This window comes from Echeneis naucrates, chromosome 7, assembly GCF_900963305.1.
Source record: "Echeneis naucrates chromosome 7, fEcheNa1.1, whole genome shotgun sequence".
Lineage (NCBI taxonomy): Eukaryota > Metazoa > Chordata > Actinopteri > Carangiformes > Echeneidae > Echeneis > Echeneis naucrates.
In genome coordinates this window covers 10,915,046-10,939,617 of record NC_042517.1, presented here as the reverse complement: position 1 = coordinate 10,939,617, position 24,572 = coordinate 10,915,046, and the positions used below count along the sequence as shown (strand labels likewise).

Here is a 24,572-nt window from a genome sequence, read left to right as displayed (position 1 = left end):
TTAATCCTGTCTCCTTTGTGTTTGCTGTTGCCTTAGGAATGGCCTGCCAACAGATAAACCCGCCGGTGACGACATCAACCTCTACCAGAAATATATTGCCAGGTATGCAAATCCCTCAAAGTGCTACGCCAATGAAGAAATATACCCAAAAAAGAGATGGACCTTTTTTTATGTACTGACGTTGTGTTTTATTCAGTGATGTTTCTAAATCATAGACTGATATGAAAATGTTCTGTGCACAGTAAATTAATTAAGAAAAGAATTTATGTGCTGAGAGGAAGTAGAAGGATGGGGATTTAATGAATGAGAAATGGTTTGATGGAGGCTTACTGTAACTGGTTGAATAAATGCTCACAGTGTGTATAGCACTAAAACATCGAGCAGAGCATAATTCTGTGGTATTAGCTCTGACTGACACAGAGAGGATATGAGCTCAGGCCGGGTTCTTCTTTAGTTCTGATTTTTATTGTTGAACACACGAGGAACTGACTGATCAAAAAAAGTCAGTCATTCACACCAACAGAGACAAAAACATCAGGGGAGGGGAGGTGTCTCTCGTTTCAATGGACACAGAACAATGTCCCCCATTCTGGATTAATTTTGAGCCGACACTAGAAAGGTGATTATCACTTGTTTGTTTATTCCGTTTAAAAAGAAAGAAAAACAGCATTTGAAAAGCCAAAGTGGCTTTGGCATTAATGATTACTTCTCCAAGCCATAACATGAAGGGCACAAATCAAAGCCTTGGCACTGACAGACACACATCCTCTTCTCCACGCACACAAACACACACACACACACACAAAACCCCTTCCTTGGACTGATTACATTTTGCAAGAAGATTTAATTAAGGAATTTTTAATGAGGCTTCTGCTGGCACTGCCAAGAACTGTTTTGATATTTGCACTGCATAATGCATAAAATTTGTCTAAACATCTCGGCAGTTGATGCACGGGGAGGCTGCAGATAAGCCCAGATACAGTTTCAATTTCCGTGTTGAGGTTGGGAAAAAAAAGAGAGAGGAAAGAAGAGGAGGGAGGAAAAAAATGGAAAAGGAGGGCTCATAAAAAGGGCAAATGTAGCGCAGAGAGGGGAGGTAGAAGCGGGGGATGGTCCTCCTTGGAGCGAGGGCTAATGAGTGCACATTAATACTAAAACCCAGCTTTGTAAACGTGTTCGTTCCCAATCCTTGTGAAAAGCGGGAAAAAAAAGTTCTTCATCTCCTCACCACATGACAGTTTGATGTTTTAAAGAGCTTCCCTGGTAGTGTTTACTTGCAGTTTTCACTCTTTAAATGCTTTCATGCACCCACTATTGCCACGGCACTTTGATCTGTGTATCTCTATTGTAACTGGAGATGCGCTGCAATCTCTGTATCGTGGCGATATTAATATTTAATCTGCTTCTGAATAGCAGCGGCCCATTAGGCCCCCTGACGCGGCAAGTGGGAATTGTCCAGAGGCAAAGTGATACAGCTGGGCAATGAGCAGAGGGGTGGGCCATGGTCTCAGGAGGACGAGAGAGGGGAGGGGGACTTTGTGTGTTCCTAAGTGTAAATGTGTGGATGTCCATGTGTACATATTTCTGAAAAAAGTGTGGAGAACACTAATGTGTGGGCCATATGTTGGTTTTATTGTGTAGACGTATTTCAACTCGTTTTGACTGGTTTGGTCTTTTCTAAAAGACCCATCAAACCTTTCTAAACCAGCCCCCCCTCCCCCCCAATCACCATTTACAGACTCACACATACACTCACACAGCCAACTTAAAAAGTGTAGTGGATATACCGTTCAATTAGCTTAATGAACTCAGCAAAGTGATCTGTAAATGCAGCTCTGGGATAATCCTAACAAGGAAAAACAGAAAGAGAGATGGAAAAAATATTACTTAGCCCCCTTTTCCCCCTCTCCTCTCCACTTGCAGATGGAGTTCTTGGCAGCCGCAGTGCAAATGTTTATTTGTGTGTTTTCACTGGTAATTGGAGGATTTTAACAGTCATCATCGTCAGGCTTATAATCACCACCGTAAAAGTGGTTTCACTGCAACAAGCAGCGACCCCCCCCCCCTTTTTTTTTCCTTTTTCTTTTTCTTTTTTTTTTTTTATTTAACACTAGGCCAAAATCTGGTTTTTGGATTGAGGATTAGAGGATGAAAGGGTTTGGGGTGAAACGTAAACATCTCAGGATATCTGACCCTTTTCCTCACATAGTGAGACTGTGGTTAACCAAAAGAACTGTGCATTGATTTGACAAGGGTTTTCACAGCGTTGAGAAATAAAGTAGTTATGAGGCGTGTGAATGTGTGTCAAGGGAAAAGGTTTCAGTGTAATAAGTGTCTCTTACGGCTGTTTTGGAAATAAATGGAGCTAATTTGGCTGAAATTGGTGTGACAGACGGGTAAATTGTTGCAGCAGTCTGGAAAGCAGAAGTCAGTTTAAGGGGGTAAGTTGTTTTACTTTGAAGGTGAGACACTCATTCAGTGCCTTTGAAAACTCCTTCACCTGTTTTATTTTTACTCTTCCTTGAATTTCAAATCATTTCCTTCCTAATCACGCTTTCTTTTCTGTTAATTGTTGTTTTCTGTGTGGTAAACACGCAAGCATCCCCAGGTTTTGAACCAGTTTTATTTACAGTCGTTATTTGCAAAGCTCCGTGAGGCTGGTAAAATGTGTAACAATTGTATTGTGTAAACTGGTTTTCAGGTTCTCTGGAAGCCAGCACTGTGGACACGTGCACTGTGCCTACCAGTACAGAGAGCATTACCACTGCATGGACCCTGAGTGTAACTACCAGGTGAGCGTGAGTACTTTATGACTTTTTTGAGCATTACCTAAATACACACACAATGATGCAAATTGTGCCTCACTCGCACACAATGAGAAAACTAAAACGTGTGCCACATTCACTGGCCAAAACCAGTGAGAATTAGTTAGCACTTGCCTTTTATTAGTTATTCTTAACAAGGTCAAGTTAGGTGACTTAAAAGTTTCATTTTTCAGGACATCCCTAAATAAACAAGAGAATTTGTCAACTTTCCATTAGTGGACACACCCAGCCAAAGTTTGCAAAGATGAGAGGCGTGTTGGCCTTTGGCCAGCTGAACAGACACATTTGGTCTTTGACAGTTTTATCTCTTTTATCAAAAGGGTAAATTATAAAAAATATGGTTCTTCTTCTTATTTTTTCTGAAGTCATCTGCCAATGAATGGGGGCCTGTCTTTAATCCCCTTTTACGTTATTAATCTCATCCTGGTCCCCGGAGTTGTCATGTGTGGCAGAGGAAGGGGAGAAACACAAAGCAGATCATATTACAGACCCTGTGTTTGCTGCGGCATATGGCCTGAGAGAGACGGATAAACATGGGTAGATTTGTCAAAGATGTCAAAAATCCATGCACAGCTAGTGCTGTGTGCGTTTTCCTTCCTTTCTTTACAATTTTCCGAATTAAGCCATCGTCATCTGTAATCTCCTTTGTCTGCTCCTGATCAAGAGAGATTACCGCTCAATAAATACTGTGTATGTGGTGAGGAGCATTATGTATCTTGGCTTTCATTTTCTGCATGAATCCAACTTCACAGTCTGATGAGACACAATCTTGGAGGAATACAAAGGAAAATCATTTCATGTCATTATTTAGCGCGTTGGTTCAGGTTATCACTGCAATTTCCACGGTCAGGTCTGCATTTCTTTGCAGCTTTTGCATTGTGTGGAAACACAGATATGCTTTAGAAGCCAGCTCTCGGGATGTCAATACGCTGAAAAAAAACAGGCAGGCAGTGATGAGCAGTCCCTTTCGAAGCGATAACTCATGAAATGTTACATGACACACACTCCTGGAATATTATCCCACTGCCAGCCTCTGGGTGATTGGCTGAGTCTTAGCATTCTCCTTTCATGGGCTTGTACATGAGCGAGAGTGTGCATCTTGCCACACTAGTGGGAATCCTAAAATAAATGTAGCAAGTGGCTCCCAACCTTCATCACCACTCAACTGAAAATGAGATCTTTTTCCCAGTCAGCTCTCTCCATGGCCTATTTTGGACAGCTTGATGGATCGAATGTACCATGACCACAGTTCAACTTATCTTTTGGTCATCATTGAACTTGAGATACAAGCACAAAGTCCAGCGCTTTGGTCGTTGTTTTTTTGGAAAGTTTCTGAATTTAAAGCATTCATCAATAAGATTAAAAACCTAATGAACTGTTCACTCCTACAGGAGTCAAACATATCAGAAATATGTAGTGGGAACCAGGCCAAGAGGAAGGGAACAGTTGTGTGAGACTTTAGCTTTTTACTTGTGCGCTAGTGGAACACATGACACAAAGCAATTACCCTACTTTGTACAGCAATTAGTTGCATTTTAGAATAGTTCTTTCTGATGTTTTCTCCAACTGGAGATAAATATGGATTGAAGAACTGTTTCATTGATTCGGGCTTCTACCATTACAGTTTCTGTAACAGCAGCTTAAGTTCAATTACAGCAGATTTGGTTGCTGCAGGTCTCTGTGGAGTGACTTTTCTATTTTCCCTTCTCGACTCGTGGGTGTGGGAGGGGTTTTTTTATTTATATATTTATTTATGTTGTAATTTTCGAAGGCGGGCCTCTTAGCATATTCACTCATCATTACAGGCGAAGCCTGCACCAAAAGCGAGTGTTAATGCTTTAATTAAAAATGGAATCATATCTCAGCGAATTGAAAGGGAAAATGTTTTTTGGTTGGCTTGTTTGTTTGTTTGTTTCTGTTGTCTTCTGTTTTCCCCTGTGCACGTCTGAGAAACCATCTGCATGGAACATAATTTTTCCAGAGTCAGAAACATCAGAACTGTGATCTTGCATGCCAATTGATTCATCTTAATTAAAAAAAATTATTCCTGCGGAAGAAAAAAAAAATGTAAAGACAGGCGGTGTATGGGGAACATACTTCACGTTTCATTTCAACATTCTCCTGTACTGGGGAGGTCCCAGAGCCTTTGGTGCGGTATCTGGATAGGACGCAACTTGACAATATGCAAAGTAAATCAATAACCACAGAGGGCATCATATTTAAAGACATCCTGGCCCTCTCCATTGCAGCGTGCACAGCCCTCCCCAGCTGCCAATTGGCTCCTAAATGTTGCACCTGATGCCTCCACAGAGATAAAGTGATTTGCTGCTGATTCTGTGACTGGTTTAGATAAACACCAACCTGTTGCTGTACATTTTTCCCCCTCCACTTTTGCAGAGATTTACCAGTAAGCAGGATGTAATCAGGCACTACAACATGCACAAGAAGAGGGACAACTCCCTACAGCATGGATTCATGCGCTTCAGCCCTTTGGACGACTGCAGTGTCTACTACCATGGCTGCCACCTCAATGGAAAAAGCACCCATTACCACTGCATGCAGGTACAATATACAGACTCACATCTCCTCCTACGCCCACACACATACCCACAATAAACCCACAAACACGTACAGTAAGTATGCATGCAGACACATGTGCATACCCGGAAACAGAAAAATAGGCCTACGTATCTACAATTATGGTCACATGTACAGAACCCACGACCCACGTTCCTTCAAATGGTGATTGTTATAAATATAATATTTTAAATTGAGCAATAATCATTCAGTTTACATTCCAGAACAACAACAACCAAAAAAAAAAAAAACAGGTAATCAATATACCAGATCAGAGCCAGTTATCAGGTAGTATGAATATCAGAGCATAAAGACACAAATGATGGCCAAACTGGAAAACACACACACACACACACACACACACACACACACACACAACTTCAGGCAGTCACACAGATTAAGTGCATCTGTGAAATGGAATTATAGCTCCACACTTTTTCCATTTACACCAAAGTGTCTTCAAAGCGCAGTTTGGCCAAACATGTCCTAGAGTAAATAAAAGAAAATTGAAAAAGAGTGAATACACGTGTGGCTACTTCTGCTTTCCCCCACCTCTTCACTCTCTCGCTCCTTAATTGGCATGGATAAAATTCAGTAAGGTGTTTATATAAACTACACATTTTTCATCTTTTAGTACCAAGCAGCCAGTTGAAGATTGTTCCCCCCTCTGGATTTGTTTAATTTTTTACATCTGCTTATTTTCAAAGTGTCATTGTGCCGAGAGCTTTCTCACCGGCAGGGCAGCAGTGCAGCAAAGGATGTCTTGAGATATATTCTTTTTTAAACCCCTCTAACTGCGTAATTGTTATAAGGACATTTCAGCCCTTGTTTTAACAGTCCCTGAGAACCTGCAGATGTTGGCATCGGCTCTGTGATTTAGGGGGGAAAAAAACAGAGTGGCATTTTTTTCATTGTTTGACTCAATATGGAGAAGTTGCCTGGTTTGTGCGGATGAAAAGTGCCAGGGATGATATACAATTGCTGCTTTTAATTCAAACATTACCTGTTTTTTTCCCCCCTCTGTTGGCTCTGAGGGCTCTCAAGTACCAGAACATTTTAAACTAAAGACAAAGACAGTCATCTTTCTCGTGTCTGCTTTCCTCTGCCCCCTCCACCTGTGAAATTTGTTCTCAGAGTTACAGAAAGTGTGTGGCGACTTCACTTTCATACTCCAAATAAAAAATTTCTGTAGTTTCGGTTGCCTTCTGTGGCCACTGCTTTTTTTTTTTTTTTTTTTTCCAGTTGCCAAAACGATAATTGTTTCCAATTTGCAGAAGTTTCAGTTGTAAAATGCATTGCCCGGATGTGTTCTGTTAACACATAAAATTGTGAATGTGAGAAAACAAGCTTCTTGTACCCATTTCTAGGCCACTAGCATTTTCTCAACCACACTGAGCTGCTTTCTTTATGACTTGTACAGTATATCAGATCTCTTAAATGCATTGTGCTTTAGAAGCTGGCTTTTTTGAAAGCATTCTTGCAAACTGAAACTCTCACGCCTGCTGTGGGCCCACATCTTGTTTTCGACTACCATCATCTGCCTCTGCTCGTAGGTGGGCTGCAGTAAGGTGTACACCAGCACCTCAGATGTCATGACCCATGAAAACTTCCATAAAAAGAATGCCCAGCTGATCAATGATGGCTTCCAGAGATTTCGTGCCACCGAGGACTGCGGCACTGTCAGCTGTCAGTTTTATGGACAGAAGACTACACACTTCCACTGCAGGTGAATACGTTTAACGGGCTACATAAATAAATGCATAAGTACATAAAAAAAAAAAATCCATCCTCATTTAGTGTGACTGTGATTTATACACAAATCAATGTATACAATATGATTACAAATATATTTTTATTTAAGTGGACTAACTTGAGTTCACAAATTTTTTTTATACTTTAATACTAAATTATTTTTACAGCCATGAACCGCAGCTGTAATTGTTATTGATAGACATAGCTGATCACTTAGTTGGTTCATCAAATCCCCTCCTTGTAATGGATCCCTCTGGAAAACGTTACAGACAATGACGTGTCAATGAGCTGCTTTTGTGTCGATGAACAGCCTCACCTTTCATTCCTCTATTGTCCAGTGCTCGAATCATGTGGATCCTTTCTCTGACTCAAAACTGTACCAGGGAACTGAGGAGGGTTTGCAGTGGGGCATCATTTCTAATCAAGTTTTCTCTTTATTTTTCAAGGCGCCCAGGCTGCACATTCACTTTCAAGAATAAGTGTGACATTGAGAAGCACAAGAGCTACCACATCAAGGATGATGCCTATGCCAAAGATGGCTTCAAGAAGTTCTACAAGTATGAGGAGTGCAAATACGAAGGCTGCGTGTACAGCAAAGCTACCAACCACTTCCACTGCATCCGTTCAGGCTGCGGCTTCACCTTTACCTCCACCAGCCAGATGACCTCCCACAAACGCAAACACGAGCGTCGGCACATTCGATCCTCAGGTGTCATGGGCCTTTCTTCCACCTTCCTGCCGCCAAAGGACGAGCCAGAAGAATCGAGCAACGATGATCTGATGGATTTCTCCGCCATCAGCAGCAAGAACTCAAGCCTGAGTGCCTCGCCTACGACCCAGCAGTCCACCACTGTACCACACCTGTTGGCCACGCCCACCACTGCTGTCTCCTCTTCCTCTACAACAGGCCACACCCTCAAGCCTACACCCTCACTGTCCAGTGCGGGCCAGCGTATGTCCAACCTGCTGTCTCAGACCCTGCCCAGCAACATGCCGGTAGCTCTTGCTCTTTCCAACAGCGCCTTGGCCACCAACCCTTTTTTCCCCCTCATGCCCCGGCTGCCTCTCCAACCACCCCCGCCAGCCGCCAGCCTCATATCGGCTGCATCCTCTGGGGCTCACTCCATGCCCACCGACTCACTGGCCCAAGCAGGGACCGACGGAGTCATGGCGTCTACCCCAACCTCCTTTGCCACCTCCTCCATCATGGAAAAGATCTCAGCGAGCAAAGGCCTGATATCGCCCATGATGGCCAGACTGGCAGCTGCCGCCCTGAAGCCCTCCAACAACCCAGATACAGGTCAGTCCCAAATAGCCTTTATCATTTATCAGCACGCATTTGTGCACGTACGTGCCAGTACTGATATCTTTTCTTAACAACTAATTGATCATCAAAATGTATCAAGCAGTAATCAAACCAGTTTAATGCATTTTTTTTTTCTTACCCCAAAAAAAATCTGGTTAAAAAAAAAGAAAAAAAAAAGCGCAGATTGACTGTATACAATCAGTATAGGGTCAATCCCTATGCTGTTAAAATCACATATGCCTGCTGTAATAAAAGCAGCTTTCTTCCTGTGTGTGGAGCTCACTCCACTACAGCCAGAGCAGAAAGAGTGCGCTCAGAGGTCACTTCTATCACTATCCCACATTGGAGAGAAAGGCAGAAAAACTGCCACTTTCAGGCTTAAAGGGACATACCAGAGGCATGGTCCTCTGCTCCGGGCTTATTGTGTTGATCGTTTCTTAGATACCCACAATCCATTTGGAGATAAATGCGCTGACAGGGGAGAGTAGGGCCTGTAAAAGTCTCTTATGATGTTGAGAGTGGGGGCTCCCGGGGCTTGTGTCGAACATGTTTCCTCATCATTCGTCTCTTATCTATGTCTGCGCCTGTTCCAAGCAAATGGAGGTGGAATGAAATTAACTTCAGAAATTGCGAGAACAAAAAATAATGTTTTGGGTTTTGTTTTGGTTTTTTTCGTATCCTCAATTCAAACTGATAAAAAAAAACAAAACAAAAAAAACAAAAAAAACAAACAAACCTGAAATCGTTCAGGCAGAAAAGACTTGATGCACCAGGGCTGAGGTGAAAGCTTTTTTTTTTTTCCTTCATTGATACAACAACTCAGACACACTTCCACGCATCAGCAAAGACACACTTTTTGAATTTCTCAAATCCTTCTGTTCACAGAGAACATGTCAATATCTGTTTAGCATAAACACAATTCACATAATTTTTGGGGGTAATTGCCTTGTCTCTGTTTATCATATTCCTCTAAACAAAGACTCTGAAAATGAAGTTAAAGTATTAAATTGATAATGCATTGCAGAGCACTGTCTTGCATTCAAGTAGCAGCGGGGCCTCCTGTGTTGAGCCTGAGCAGGTGGGGTGTGGATTGGAAATGGGGCTGTGAGCGGGAGCTTCTCCGGATGTTGGGACTGGGAAGGATTACAATTCCTGGTGGTGTTCCCAGAGCAGGACAGGCCCTCGGAGAGAGCCGGGGCAGCTGCTCCAGGGAGCCGAGCTCAGCCCAGGCTGTCAGTGTGAGCTCCACCTCTGGGCTTCCAGCAGGTAGTCTGAACACTGGGAGGGCCCCCGCTGAGGGTGGAGCCCTCCACAGATGGTGCATTTACCAGCCCTCTCACCGGTCTAGCGAATGGCTGCGGCTCAGAGCTTGCTGATGGTTAACAGTGCTGGTTAAAAATAAACTCCTACCTCAATAATATAATTCACTTTAAAGGTTTGGTGCAGATACAGGATGGAAGGCCAGCTGTGGTTTTGTTTCTCATATTTGCTTCATAAAACATGAGAACAGGACATTTGGGGATAAAAAAAGGAGGAAGTGGTTTGTGCCTCTCTGAAAAAGGTGTGAGTAGAGTCACAGTGTTTCAGCCATTTTTCACGGTGTGTATTTCATGACAATTGTTTGCACAGATGCAAAACTTCATCTTGAATGTGAGTTGTTAATTTTTCCTGTTTTTGCTTTCAGGATTTTTTTTTTCTATTAATGTTCTGCTCTAATTTGCCCATAAGTGTTTTTTCCCAGAGATTCGAGCATCTGAAGGGTTTACTAATTAGACACACAGTACAAATGATCTTTCACAAGCTCTGTATCTTATCCGGAGTAATTACATGGTGGTACATTATTCCTGGATAATTTCCAGAAAGAAGCTGCTTTGAGTCAAACTCATTTGTTCTCCCTCTTTTGCGAAGTGGATAAAAAAATAAATAACTTCATGATGTGCAACAGAGTTAGAGACTTTTGCTCTAAATCCACTTTAAACAGTCAACCCTCCACTGATAGAGTGAAGGATTGCTTTTCTTTGCCTGGCAATCATTTGCGGATCATCTAGTGAGAGGCTGCTCTTCATATAATGTGCTCTCATTTGGTCTGAGAGTTGATGTGATTGCCAATGACAAGGCAGGAGCTGTCTGGCTAGTTAATTTTGGGTGTACTCGTATCTAGTCGGGGGAGGGGAAGGGGTGCAGCATGGGGACTTGGTAAGCATTCATTGACCTCAAACCAGATGCAAAATTGTTTGACTGCTGTTTTCCTTTAGCCCCTCCCCAGACCCTCCAACCTCAGCCATTGTCAAACTGAACTGACACTGACACTTCCCCATCTCCTGGCTTTCAGCTGACAAGGCCCAAGACTGGCTTTTCCACTCCTATTCTGCCTGATATGTCTCTGGGTCATCTTGTATCCGGGGGGGGAACTCCGCTCAGTTTCCCCCTTACGTAGACTAGTCTTGTTTTCTCCCCAGCAAGAAAAAGGAAAGGGGCCTCACCAGGCTGAGGGCCAAGGGCACACACTTGGTTGCCCATGACCTTGCCTGTCACAATTCCTCAGTACCAGCTCCGACTCCTAAACAACAGATTCCTCACCAAACCAATCACGGCAGCTGGTGCGCTCCAGTCTCACGCTGTCTGAGAGCCTACACCAGGCCCTCGCCCCTCCTGCCCACTTTTTTTTTCTTTTTTTAATAAAACACCACTTATTGTCTACCAAAACCCCAGCTTTCTCTGTATAGCCCCAGGACAAATTAATATTTCAATCCCTTGGGGATTGGGGGTGGGGCAGAATCAACTTCCTGTCAGCGTTTTTTCCTCAATGTCGTCCGCTGTTCTTTATTTATTTCATTCCTGTCCTCGCTCACAGCATCCACCGAATACCTATTTGGAGGAGAATGTGATCGAGAGGTCACAGTATTTGAACCAATCTGATTGGCTGTCAGCTCCAATCTGACCGACATAGCACCCCTGTTCCTTGTGGGTATGCTCAGTGGCATTGGCCGCCGTCCGTTGTCAGGCCAACGAGGAGGCCGGGAAGGTGGGAATGGAGGGGGGTGGCCAATCTGAGACTGCCACTTTCCCTCAGCATTAGCATCTCACTTAATGACCAGCTAAGAGGCAGCCTGGCAAATGAATTGTGACAAGTGCTGCAGAAAAAGGAGTCTTTTTCCCTCATATCTCCCGCCTCTCAATCACTGTTTAAAAGGCTTGACGGCCTGACATAATTTTGCAATAATTATCACTCGGAGAATTCTTTTCGGGCCAGGACAGAAGTCAGATTGGATCTCATCATGGGGTAATAATGCTGACCAACAATAACTTTGTTTTCTCTTCTCTCCTCTGCATCTCCGGCTTGATCCTCAGGGAACGGGCAGCCGGCTTCAGCCAGCCAGTTCAATCTGGTTCAAGTGAAGCAGGAGCCAGCGGACAGCAATTCTGGGGCCTCCCAAGACTCCGCTCAGGAGCACAGCCTGGACCTGAGCAAGAAAGACCACAGGTACACGGCAGTTTGGTGCATAGAAGGTTAAATGTTAAATGTAATGACAAAATAAATCATCACCGAAATCATGTTTCTCTGACTGATAGATGTTTTCTACAGTCTTGGCACCGAGAGCCCTGCTTATTTTAATTATTTATCAAATATACTTAATTTATATGCATATGCATAAAATGATAAAACCCTGAACATGCGTCTCAATTTTTGTGAGAAGGATCTTTACATAAACCTTCATCTCCGATATTCCCTCAAACTCACAGTAGATCTTATTTCTTAAGAAGACAGCATTTTTCTTCTTCATTATACAGGCACACCTTGTGTGATAAATAGTAATATTTACTGTTCTCATGCAAATCTTGACTAAACATTGTTCATTTTCCTTGTTCCAGTAATGAATCAAACGGACACCCCGTACCAGGGAATACATCTCTTTTATCCTCGCTTATGAATAAGGTAAGATCCATCCATCAAACGCCTTTCATCCCAAGACAAATTAGCGGGACACGGAGGGGCCTGTTTGTTTTTTAATGTTTCACCGCTAATAAGATGAGTTTGTATCATTTAAATTTTCCAGCCATTTTTCATACGGTGTAATTTTCACTGCACCTCTCACAAATTAATATAATGAAGCAGTAGCTGGGTGCCATGCCAGATATATAGAGATGTTTGTTTTTTGATGAGCTGTTTTGAACTCACCGTCCATTTTTTCTCCCCCTTTATGCTGTTTTCTTCGCCCGCAATGCTCACATTTATTTATAGAGTTTGTAAATTATTTGATTAAAAAGTCATGGGAGAAAAAAAAAAAAAGAAAGAAAAAAAAAAACAGGAAGGAGCTGCCCCCATTTTTTATCAAGTTTAAATGTGAGCGTGTGGAAATTTAAATGTGTCTTTTTTTTGTGTGTGTGTGTCGGTGTGAAGATTAAAATGGACATTGTTTTAATCATTTATCCTATGTGACTGATACAAATGTGACAGGTGCTTTCCATTACATTGATGATGTAATGACAGATCAATCTTCACTGTTTTACTCTCGCCAACCGGTCAGGAAGCCCCCTCCTCCCTCAGGCTTCCCCTCCACACGTCGTCTTTTCTAGCCTCTCAGCAGGAGAGGTTGACTTCAGAGCTGTTCTCCTCAGGGCGCACACTGAACCCAGACAATTTAGGAGCTTGAAGATCTGTGGTCCATCAGCTCTTCATGTCATGTCATATTTTTTAGAGGTTTGATTGAAGCCACCTCATCACATAAAAGCATTAGCATTGCTCCCAGAGGACTCTTGGGAAACAGGCTTGGCCTGCTCTCAAGCACAATCCTGGATGTTTGCAAATCTGGCTGTGCTTTTTTTGTGTTGCCAAATCATTTGTGTGCGCGTTTAACTCTCGCTCTCTCACTAGCAAATGCAAGTGGCATGTTTCTTAAGATAACCCAGTGGCTGCTGCCGTGTGCACTTTGTGTTTTTTTGCAGATGTCCCAGGTGAACCCTGTCCTCTTCAACGCTATGAACCTGAAGACGGAGCTGGAGGCAGGGCATGGCAGCGACACCTCCGAGGCAGCACAATATCTGAACAGAGTGCTGAAGAGGCCTCTGGCAGAAAAACCAACCGAGATATGGAGGACATATCTCCGCAGGTATATGAAACACACAGGAAGTGCATCATGACTGTATTTAAAGCAAGTTAAACCAAACTCATTCATTGTGAGAGTGAGAAAACAGTTTGTGTTCAAAAATACTTTACTTGCAAAACTGTTTTCTACGAGAACCATCCCTCACGTGCTGTTTCACTGGAAACCCCCTGAAACGCAAAGAATCCAGTTTTCAGGAATTTGAATTTACTTGCAGTAAAACAAGCGTTGAACCATTTATCTTGAGATGAGGAGTTTAACCACTTCTGCTCTTAGTGTTAGTTGTGATGAAGAGGGGAGTGAATTCAAAGTGTTTTTTATCTGTGAATGTCAAGGTTTGACACAGATGACTTCTGCGAGGCTCAGTGCGACTTCCTCCAGAAAGTGCACTTTCACTGCTTGGTAGAAGACTGTGGTGCGCTCTTCAGCACCGTGGATGGGGCCATTAAGCATGCTAAGTGAGTGTCACACTGGTTCATGATCAGAAAATACACCCATAGTGTTCAGCTTACTTGATCAACATAAAAATTTGCCTCCATCTCTTGTTTAGCTTCCACCTCCGGGCCACATTGAAAGTGAAGTCAGAGCCTCAGTTCGGCGAGGGCAAGGAGTCTGGTGAGGGAGCGCCACTGCAGCCCGCTGCCCCGGTCTCTATGGCCAACAATCCCTCCATGGACGTGACACACCTCACTTCCTCCGGCAGCTACAGCTCCCCTCCTGCATCGCTGCTTGCCTGGAAGCAGCTGGCCGGCAGCATCCCTCAGATGCCGGCCTCCATGCCCAACCTGCCAGCCAACTCACCACTGGCCACCACTTCTTTGGAGAATGCTAAGCCGCAAGTCAAACCTGGTTTCCTGCAGTTCCAGGAAAAGTATGTGACTTTGTGACTCACTGCATAGCAATACAACGCAAATGTAAACGCAAATTACAAATGTAATCATGCTTAGAAATGCGGACTTACTCTCCTTTTCCTCTTTCGTCAAGTTGTAATTGTATTTCCCGTTTTCGTCCATCCAGCGATCCCTGCTTGGCTACAGACTGTAAATACTCAAACAAGTTCCACTTCCACTGCTTGTTTGGGAATTGCAAGTATGTGTGCAAGACCTCTGGCAAGGCCGAGTCCCACTGTTTGGACCACATCAACCCCAACAATAACCTGGTCAACATCCGCGATCAATTTTCTTACTACTCTCTCCAGTGTCTCTGTCCCAACCAGGTGAGTGGGACTTGATAACTGAGGCAGCAGCTGAATCACCTACTGTCATCTCCTAGAGCTTTCTAAGCATGAAGTATGCTATCTATTAGACCAGTATTTGAGGTTATTTGACTCAAGGCTTTCACAACTGCTGCTCCCCGTCTTCCATCTCTGCTGAAAAAGACAGTCGACTCACCCCAGTAATGCCTGTTTATATGTCAATGATGTCATTTTGACTGCCGCATTCTCCTCTCAGAAAAGGCCAATTTAGCTGATATTACCCAATAAATCATTGTCACTTGCTCAGTAAACAAGGCTGTCTGGAATAGGGCAAAAATCAGGCGAATGCTTCGCAAATGAAACCTAAATGGCAGCCCCTGCCTGCTCTCATGAGCCCGTATTTGGAAAACCGTTTAAATGAATTCATTAATGTGTCGAAAATCACCCCTCTCACAAAAAGCCCCCCCCCACCTCCTCTTCCTCCTCCCCCTCCTCGCCCTCTTCCTCCCTTTAGTCTCCATCTCCTGAACTGAGCAGATCTTATTTGGCCCAGTCCTTTGGGATCTGGGCCTCACAAACAGATGGTGGTGTACAGACATGTTAGAAAGGAGGGGTGTTTGTGGCAAGTCTGGGGAAAAAAAAAATGTAATCATGCTTAGAAATGTGGATTGTTCCAAATGGCCACAGAGGAGAGAACTGTGAGGTGTTGATTGTGTATTTGGAGAAACTAGTACAGTTCACTGTAAAGATCAAATCATATTAATCCTCACTTTTGGCTTTGGACCATTCAACCCATTCGACTCATGAAATTGGACTTTGTGTGTCTCCGCTGCAGCACTGCGAGTTCAGAATGAGAGGCCACTATCACTGTCTGCGGCCTGGCTGCTTCTTTGTCACTAACATCACCACCAAGCTGCCGTGGCACATCAAGAAGCACGAGAAGGCAGAACGCCGTGCCGCCAATGGCTTCAAGTATTTCACTAAGAGAGAGGAATGTGGAAGGCTGGGTAAGAGAGAGAAAAAAAAATATCCCCCTGATACATCGGTTTTGGCCTGTCGTCTGTCTCCTTTACCTTTTTGTCTTTGCCTGTTGTTCGCTAAATCAACCTCCATGTCAACATGAACGCAGCGTTTCATAATATTTTGCCAGGAGAGATGTGCAGATTATAGGTGTTAAATTGAAAAAGATGTAGATTGATTTTTGGCAGCTGTTGCAAGAGGATATTCCCTGCGTATACAAAGGGAGAGAGTCCAGTGTTGGCAAACAGTGTCGTGCTATTTGAGCGGTTTAAGAGGCATGAAACAGGCCTGCCTCACAGGTTTTGTTGCTGTGTTTTGCATATTCACAATGGCACCTCAAGTCCCAAAGGTAGCCTTGCCTGTACTATATGAGCAATAACGTCAAAGGGGGCAATCACATCCAGGTTGTTTTCTTCTTCCTTTTGCCCCTGTCAGAAATGAGCAATTAGGTTTGTGTTTGTTAATTATCCGGCTTGTCTGGTTTAGCCTGTTTGTGTTCTGAAGCTTCGCCTCACAGCCACCGCTGCCATCGCACAGAAATGAATTAAAAGTGATCTGTTTTTTTCAGGCGGTTACACAAGCTTTTCAGATCGCAGAAACAAAGCAAACAAAAACAGGCCCCAAACAGCTGTTTTTTGTCCCCAGCCTGATCTGCCAACTGTATTGTTCGGGCTGGGGGAAAACAGAGAGGATTACCATCACCAGCTCTCCAGTCATAAAGAATTGATGGGTTGCCAGTATCCATGGCAGCAACATTAAACTGAACACAGCTGATGATGTTACCTGGTTTCTGTCTCACAAAGGCTCTTCATGTCAGCGGGGGGTTACTGCTATTTGCTCAACTTTGCGTATTTAAAGTATTGTGTGCATGAAAGCTATTTGATGACACAGCCATGTTGTGCTCTTAAACTGGGTGCCATGGTTACTGTCATGCTAGCACCTGCCCAGCATGTTACTCTTTCAATTATTTCTGCCTGCTTTTATATAATGGTATTTGATTAACAGGCACAAAACAGAACATTCATTTAATTTGAAATCATAAAGCAATTAGACCTAGACCGGTTAAAACATGAGAAAAGAACAGAAGAGTATGAAGCAGGCAAGAGTACAATTGAGAACAAAAGGGAAAATGACAATGGAGATACTTTGAAAAATGAATTTAATATGGTAATAATTTTATATTTACTTTGGTTTGCAGGGGTGTGTGCATTGTTGGCCCCACAGAAAATGAGAATTTATTTATGTAAATTCCTAATTGAATAAAGCATGTCAGTGTAATAAAAGAGCTCCACGGGTTTAGTGCACAGAAGCCTTGACTTGCTCAGTGTGACACCCCAGTGATCTAATATTCGTCCTACATGTGCACTTCCAAACACTTTGAAAACTGATCCCTCTTTTGTCAGAGATATATCATGAAATTAAAAAAACCTAAAAATATTTCACTTTGTGTTTGATCTAATCATAACACAGTCACACTGATAATATTGCATTTGCCGCCGTAGCTGCTCTCAGACGCCTCACAATGAGCCCAAGACAAATTAATGTGCGAGCGGAGAGATTGCAACTGTTGCCGTTTTCTCTTCGCAGGTTGTAAGTATAACCAGGTCAACAGCCACTTCCACTGCATCCGTGAGGGCTGCCAGTTCTCCTTCTTGCTCAAGCACCAGATGACCTCACATGCGCGCAAACATATGAGGCGGATGCTGGGGAAAAACTTTGACAGAGTCCCATCCCAGGTACAAACACACAAACCGTCACATATGACACACACCATTCTTAAACAGGTAATTATCTGAAAATATGGGCTCAACAGCTCAACGAAAACAAGTGCTGAATAGTTTATTGACATGTATTCTGACAAAGCCAAGCGGCTCACACACCCTTTAACTGACAGATTGGGTACTCTTTGACCTGTTCTATGCGTTTTAATGAAGCCATGGAATCTGTTTTCCCAAAACACCTTCATTTCACCATTTCACCTCCGCCTTCATTTCAAAGGGAACATTTTTGAGTTTTTCACCCAGATTTTCAGTTTTAAACATTTTTGCCTTAAAAAAGTAAATATTTTCACAGCACATTCTGTGCTGATGAGAGCCTGTCAAACCAGTCACTAACAAATCACTCATGACTTTCTTTTGATTACATTATTCACACTGGAGTGTCCTCAACTCACCAACTTAACCTCTGCACGACATCCTGTACCATACAACACAAATATGTGGCTCGTCTAGTTCAGGTGGCTCTTTTCTCATTTGGAAGTCCTCCTTTAAGTGATAGCTTCATTCTTTCAAAACGCTTTTCATGTTATGAGAAATGTTTGGTTGTCAGCCAAGAGCCATCACCTGCAATAATTAGATACTAGTCAGTTTCAGGAAGAAAGATCAGTTCTGAGAAAAAGATTGTGCATGTTTTTTCCAGGCAATGCCGCTTGGCCAGAGGGCAGATGAGATGCAACATGCGTCTGGTATGGTGTCTGGGTCCTTAACGACTCCAACGCCTGGTATCAACTCCACCTTCTCTTCCACCACCATGGACGAGACTGATGATTATATGGACTACATGGGCGGAGGAGGCAGCCCCCTGGGCCTCTCCTCCGAGTCCTCCAACCAGGACCGAAGCTGCACCAGCACACCAGTGGGCAATGATAGCTCTCCAGCAGGTGAGACAATGGAAAGAAAATGTAAAAAAAAAAAAAAAAAAAACAGGCGTGGCAAAATGCAGTATTTTAATTACAGTTCAGACTAAGAGGTGAACAGTTTCTTCTTTTACATTCAGCATTGTACATAATGCTTCGCTCAGTCCACATTCATTCACCTTAAACAGAAAACCAGCAACTAAGAATTTCAGGCATTCTCAAGTCATGCTTTAGTAGTTTGACGAAATGACTTTATGAGGTTGATGACATTGCTGTATTGTTATGATACGTGGAAAAAAATTTTTGCAGTTTGCGTGCTCATCCTCATAAAACATCCATTTTGTACATCAGTGGTTTGAGTTATTGCAATGTATGTAGCTTATTACATTTTCCTTTGGCCAGACCTCATCCTTGTGGCTTTATGTCTACTTTAGCACTTTTAGAGGGCTGAATTGTGGGTGAAAGGGCAGGAAGGCAAGAGCCTCTTTTTTCCTCAAACTTATTGAATAAATGATTTCTCCTCTGCTTTTTCTAAGTCTGAGCCTGCCTGTGATTTTCACTTTTTTCCATGTGTTGCCAATATTGTTCACAACACTCATCATTGTTGTTTTGGCTGGTGTTTGGGTTACTTGTCTTGAATGGGCCTCATTTTGTATCATTCTCTTATCTTTTATCTTTCCCTTTTTACCTCCCATCCCTGTGTGTGTGTGTGTGTGTGTGTGTGTGTGCGTATGTACATATGTGTGCGATATGGCCCTTCTCTTTGTGTGTGTGTGTGTGTGTTCCCCTGCGTGTGCCCCCCCCTCTCTCGTCTGTCCTTCACTCTCTCTGGTCAACCTGTCTCTCCAGGACAAGGCTACCCCGCCACCACTTCTGCTCCTACCACCCCTGCTGACACTAGCGCTACCCAAAATGCACTTCCTTCTTCCCCTCCTCCACTACCACCACCTCCTCCTCCTCCCTCCGCTCCTCAGCCTGGTCTCCAGTCCCAGGCCCCATCCCTCTCTCCTGCTCTCCTCCGACCTCCTCTCCCCTCACTCCCATACCTCCTCTCTCCATCCTGTCTGTCATACTCTCTGCTCAGCGCCTCTCTGGGAGCCACTCGGAGTGTTGTCATGCCAACCAACACACCAGCTTTCAGCCCCATCATTGCCACTCCGTCTCCGGTTAAAAATGACGTCCCTATAGTACAGGATGCTGCAGGTACTTATCCCCGGCGCAAACCAACACTGCAGCTGTCACTCTGAATTGAGTCCTGTGCAGCATTAACTGTGTGATCCAGATCCTTTCTCTGCAGAACTGTTATAGAAAGATGAGACAGTGAAAGGTGGTTTCCAGCAGAGCATGTTGATGTAAAGATGATGAAACGTGCATGTTTACTGAGTTTGGACAGTAACACGACAAAAGTGTATAATTATTTCACTTACACCTTTGTGTGTGCTTTCACTTTCAGTATTACAAGGATTTAGAGACAGAGCAGTAAATTTGGAACTTGTAGTATGAAGCCTGGGCCTTGCTTAGCTTACATTAACAAGGCTGCATCAGCAGCATTTTAATCACGCTTTAAGTTTTATCGAGGCCCATTGCTTCCTGTCTTGCAGAACAGGGATCACATCATTAGTGGTGACCCAAGGGTGTTGCAAAAGGTGGGTGCCCCCTCATAAAACAACATGGAGATAAGAGGGTCGGTTAAGACCCACAACTCCGCCTCTGTTTGGAGGCTGGAGACACCCTGTAAAAGTGTCATGTTCCAAAGTCAATCTATCATTTTCTCTCTCCTTTAATCATTATGGGAGTTAGGCATAAAAAATATGTTGCTATTTGTGCTTACTCAGCTGTAAACCACTTCGGGCTGAGTAAGGTTGAACATTAGACTTTCAACCAGGAGGGCTTCGTAGTCTAATTTACTTGTAGTTTGTGGGTTTTACTTCCTGAACCAGCTGATTGATCTTTAATGGGCCTCCCCTCTTTCTTTCAGGCAACACCATCTCCATTCCCACGGCCACCGGTGCAAAAAAGCGCTTCTGGATCATTGAGGACATGTCACCATTCGGCAAGCGCCGCAAGACTGCGTCGTCACGTAAGATGTTGGATGAGGGGATGATGCTGGAGGGCTTCCGGCGGTATGACCTCTATGAGAACTGCAAAGACTCAAGTTGCCAGTTTTCCCTGAAGGTGACCCACTACCACTGCACACGAGAAAACTGCGGCTACAAGTTCTGTGGTCGCACTCACATGTACAAGCATGCACAGCACCACGATCGCGTGGACAATCTGGTCCTGGATGACTTCAAACGCTTCAAATCCTCACTCAGCTGCAACTTCCCCGACTGCCAGTTTTCAGGCAACAGCACCCACTTCCATTGTCTTCGCTGCGGCTTCCGCTGCACCGACAGCACCAAGGTGACGGCCCACCGCAAGCACCACGGCAAGCAAGATGTAATCAGCGCCGCCGGTTTCTGCCAGTTCAGCTCCAGCGCCGACTGCGAGGTTCCTGACTGCAAATATAAGCTCAAGTGCTCACACTTCCACTGCACCTTCCCCGAGTGTAAGCACACGGTGGTGGGCATGTCCCAGATGGACTCCCACAAGAGAAAGCATGAGAAGCAGGAGCGAGGCGAACTGCCATCTGTGTCACCCAAACAAGAAGGAGTGCACCACCTGGGAGGAAGCGTGTCAGCGGTCCCTCCAGCCTCCATGGGCCTTTCTACTTCCTCAGCTGGCGGCCTCCACGTGTTATCCCACAACATTAACAGCAGTACTCCCTCCATGCTTTACCCAACCAGCGACATGGCATCCAACTACAGCCACCCGTATCCACCGTCCTCCATCAGCCTGGATGGCTCCCTCAACCTGGGCACCGACACCAGCAGCTCCCTGTTCTTCCTGAAGAACGCAGCCGGTCTGGGCCTCAGCGACTCACTGGACCTCAGCAAGAAGATTCACCACGACGTAGCGCGATCAGGCCGCAACACCACACCCCAGCTAGGTCTGCCGGCAACTCAGGACGACACCACAGGAACATCTGGAGAAGCTGAAGATGACCTGTCGCCAGAGGAGGAGGTGCACGCAGAGGAGGAGGAAGAAGACGAGGAAGAGGAGGAGGAAGAAGGAGAGGAGGATCTCAACACTGATTCAAATGATGATTCGATTGCAGAGCCTGACGGTGAAAAGGACAATGATGAGAATTTTGATGCTTCCATTAACCACACTGATACTTCCCAACTGGAAAAGCAAGACACTGACCCATGAAAAAAAAAAAAAAAAAACTAACAGTGACTGTAGGAACTAAAAAAACAAACTCTGTGTACTATGAACAAAACAAAATTGAAAGTGGCCTCATTTATCATGTTTAGAGACTTCAAATGACAACAAAAAACAACAACAGCGTGGAGAAAATGACGGCCCAAATGATTTATTATGATGTTTACAAGATGACCAACATTATTAATTCAATTATGCATTAAAAAATATGAACGGAGACACAGAATTAGGCCCCGTTTTACACATGGGGCAGCAATGTAAAGCATTTTACTACACATCAGTCTTTTTGTGTGCGTGCATGTTTGAGTTTAATTTATTTTATTATTATTTTTTTTTTTTTTTCACTTTTTAGTGTGTGGAAAAAAAAGTTAGAAATACAAAAACAAATCTCTCTATATAACTATATATGTAAGTGTGTGTGTGTGTGTGTGTGTGTGTGTGTGTGTGTGTGAACGATGATATTCAAAAAGGAAATTGCTGGCACCGACGACATGAACTGCAGGCCCGTGGACAGACAGAAAAAGGGACGTGAATCACTAAGGGGAAACATGACGCGTTCAAAACATTTGATCTTTGATCCTTTTTTCTGTATTGATATTATACTATTAATTCTAATTATTATTATTTGACAGAGAGACAAAGGGGGATACTTTTTGCTCTGTTCCCTCTGTCTCAGGTGTTTTTCCTTGTTCTCAATGACGTGTAATTGACCAGTAACCGTTTGGTCGATCTCAGCTGCAGTTGGGTGTCCAGAAGGTCGCCACAGTCTCAACAGTTCTCTCTGACATTCTGCTAGAAACGTTCTGCTAGCGCCAAAAACCAAGCTCAGCCCTTGTAATTTTTCACCCCCTGTGGAGGAATCAAGTTTGTGTGTGGATAGTGCACTTTTATAATAGCTGACCACAATGATACAGATGATGATGACGATGATGGATAACTCATAAGCATATTTAAAAAATATTTTTGTTACCATTTGCATCTTTGCATTATAATGTCATTTTGTTGTGTTGTTAGTTGGAAGCATATCGATCTGTTAGCGGGCGAGGTCGTGATGAACGGCTGTCCATTCGGGGGGGCGGGGGGGAGGGGAGGGAGGGCAGGGAGGGGGGGAAAGGGACGAGGGGATCCAGATTGACCAGAGGAAGCATTGAGTCACTCAGATGCAGCAACGGGGGGGTTTGGAGGGGGTGACAAGAGAAGCGTCAGGGAGTGTGTTTTATGTCAAAAATGTACAGGCCGAGAAAATGTCTCAACAGCATTTTGTTTTCCATTCACTATGGCTGTGGTTGAGCTCATGTTGTAGCGGTTTTTATTTAATATTTATGTGACCTTCCAATGAGAAATTTTAGGGTGTTATTGCACTTTTTAGGTTCATTTTTATCGTCTAAAAAAAAAAAATAATTATATATCTTTTAACAGGGATTTTGCTTTAAAAATGTTGTTTTAGTTCACTTTTGCTTTAATGCACAAATAGATGTTAGTGTGACAAAGAACTGTTGTTCTGTGATTTATTTAAGACTGGGTTTTATGTTGCTTCTGTGATTTGACAGTTTGAAAAAACAAAAAAAAAAGAAAAAGAAAAAAAAGGAAACGGGTGCGGCAGAAAAACAGTGCCCTGACAAGAAACACTAATACGGACTGTGATTTAAATTAATTCTTAAGAAGTTCATGGCAATGCTCACTTACTGTAGTACTAAATTATAATTCTGTCAAAGCCACCCTGGTTTTTATTGAGCACATATGTGCAACCGAGGAGTGGACACACTGATCATGAATTATCTCCTGAGCTTGGCATCGGAAATAAATGATCATTATATAGGGAATAATCATGTGTGTAAATGATATTCCTCAAAATATTGTTTTGAAAAGAAAAAAAGGTTGTACAGTATTTTCCTCTGTAAAAAAATATATATGAACAAAATGCTCTTTGATGAACAGCTTCCTTTAAAAAGAAAACCATAAAAAGAAGAAATGAATAATAAAAAGCTAGAAATTCAAATAGCCTCATTATAGTTTGCTTGTGTGTGTGACCTTTTTTAATTACCCCAGACTTTTGGAAAAAGTTGTTGATACTATAACATTGGCAGAGTCCGTTATGATATTTGCAGTATATTTTTTTCTTTTTCCAAACTATGTCAGAAGCTCAAACTAAAATACACTGATTTGAATTCATTCATTGATGTTTCTGTTTTATTTAATGACTCGCTTTACTCATTGTCATTTTTCTGTGCGTGTTGGGTTTTTTTTTTTTTTTTTTTTTTTTTTCTCCTCATTAATTGAAATTCTTGGTTTATATTTACTTTGCTGTGGGCATGTCTCGTTCACAGACTGAATTGTCTCCTGGGACTCTGTTGCAAAGCAGACATTACTACATTTGTTTTTTTGTTTTTTGTTTTTTTCTCATCATTTGCTGAGATAACTGTAGGGGCTGGGAGACACTGTGCACTTGAATTTAGTTTGTGTGTGTGTGTGCGTGCGCGTGTGTGTACGTGTGTGATGGTGTAAAGTAGCAGGATTTGTAAAAAGTTGAAAATAAAGAAAATTTAATTATTATAATAATACATGTAGTTCTTGATAGTGCTTCAGCCTGAGGACCTGTAGATTGGGGCTAAAGGTCACAACAGCAGCCCCTGTCTCTTTTTCTATCTGTAGGTGACACCCCTGAAGGGTGTGTGTGGGCGTGTGTGTGTGTCCCAAGAGACAGATAAGCTGCAACTTTAAAGAACACACACTGTGGCTCTGCCCCAGCTGCTCAGAGCTTCGATTCATATTTCATGACCTCGGTCGACTTTTCCCTGCTTTGTTCTGCTATAAATTCAACTGGGACACTTTTTTTGGGTCACAGAATTTTAAGAAAAAAAAAAACAAACAAAAAACATCTGCATCCATGCAG

The 24,572-nt window shown here is 43.2% G+C and overlaps 1 protein-coding gene across 7 annotated transcripts in view; it reads left to right on the top strand.

Annotated features, from left to right (window-relative positions):
- casz1 (castor zinc finger 1) overlaps nucleotides 1–21,725 on the top strand; it is a 158,746-nt gene extending 137,021 nt beyond the window's left edge. For 5 of the 7 annotated variants that reach the window (XM_029507266.1, XM_029507264.1, XM_029507265.1 and 2 more), the window contains 16 exons: nucleotides 37–102; nucleotides 2,702–2,798; nucleotides 5,223–5,387; nucleotides 6,956–7,128; nucleotides 7,601–8,454; nucleotides 11,812–11,944; nucleotides 12,334–12,397; nucleotides 13,408–13,571; nucleotides 13,901–14,023; nucleotides 14,116–14,436; nucleotides 14,583–14,781; nucleotides 15,596–15,767; nucleotides 17,368–17,516; nucleotides 18,199–18,439; nucleotides 19,265–19,618; nucleotides 20,394–21,725. In XM_029507266.1, the coding sequence (XP_029363126.1) occupies nucleotides 37–102; nucleotides 2,702–2,798; nucleotides 5,223–5,387; nucleotides 6,956–7,128; nucleotides 7,601–8,454; nucleotides 11,812–11,944; nucleotides 12,334–12,397; nucleotides 13,408–13,571; nucleotides 13,901–14,023; nucleotides 14,116–14,436; nucleotides 14,583–14,781; nucleotides 15,596–15,767; nucleotides 17,368–17,516; nucleotides 18,199–18,439; nucleotides 19,265–19,618; nucleotides 20,394–21,667 (4,549 nt within the window). In that variant the 3' untranslated portion in view covers nucleotides 21,668–21,725. The remainder of the gene's footprint in view (nucleotides 1–36; nucleotides 103–2,701; nucleotides 2,799–5,222; nucleotides 5,388–6,955; nucleotides 7,129–7,600; nucleotides 8,455–11,811; nucleotides 11,945–12,333; nucleotides 12,398–13,407; nucleotides 13,572–13,900; nucleotides 14,024–14,115; nucleotides 14,437–14,582; nucleotides 14,782–15,595; nucleotides 15,768–17,367; nucleotides 17,517–18,198; nucleotides 18,440–19,264; nucleotides 19,619–20,393) is intronic. The other 2 variants (XM_029507262.1, XM_029507267.1) reach the window with 2 other exon arrangements.
- The last annotated feature ends 2,847 nt before the right edge of the window (nucleotides 21,726–24,572 follow it).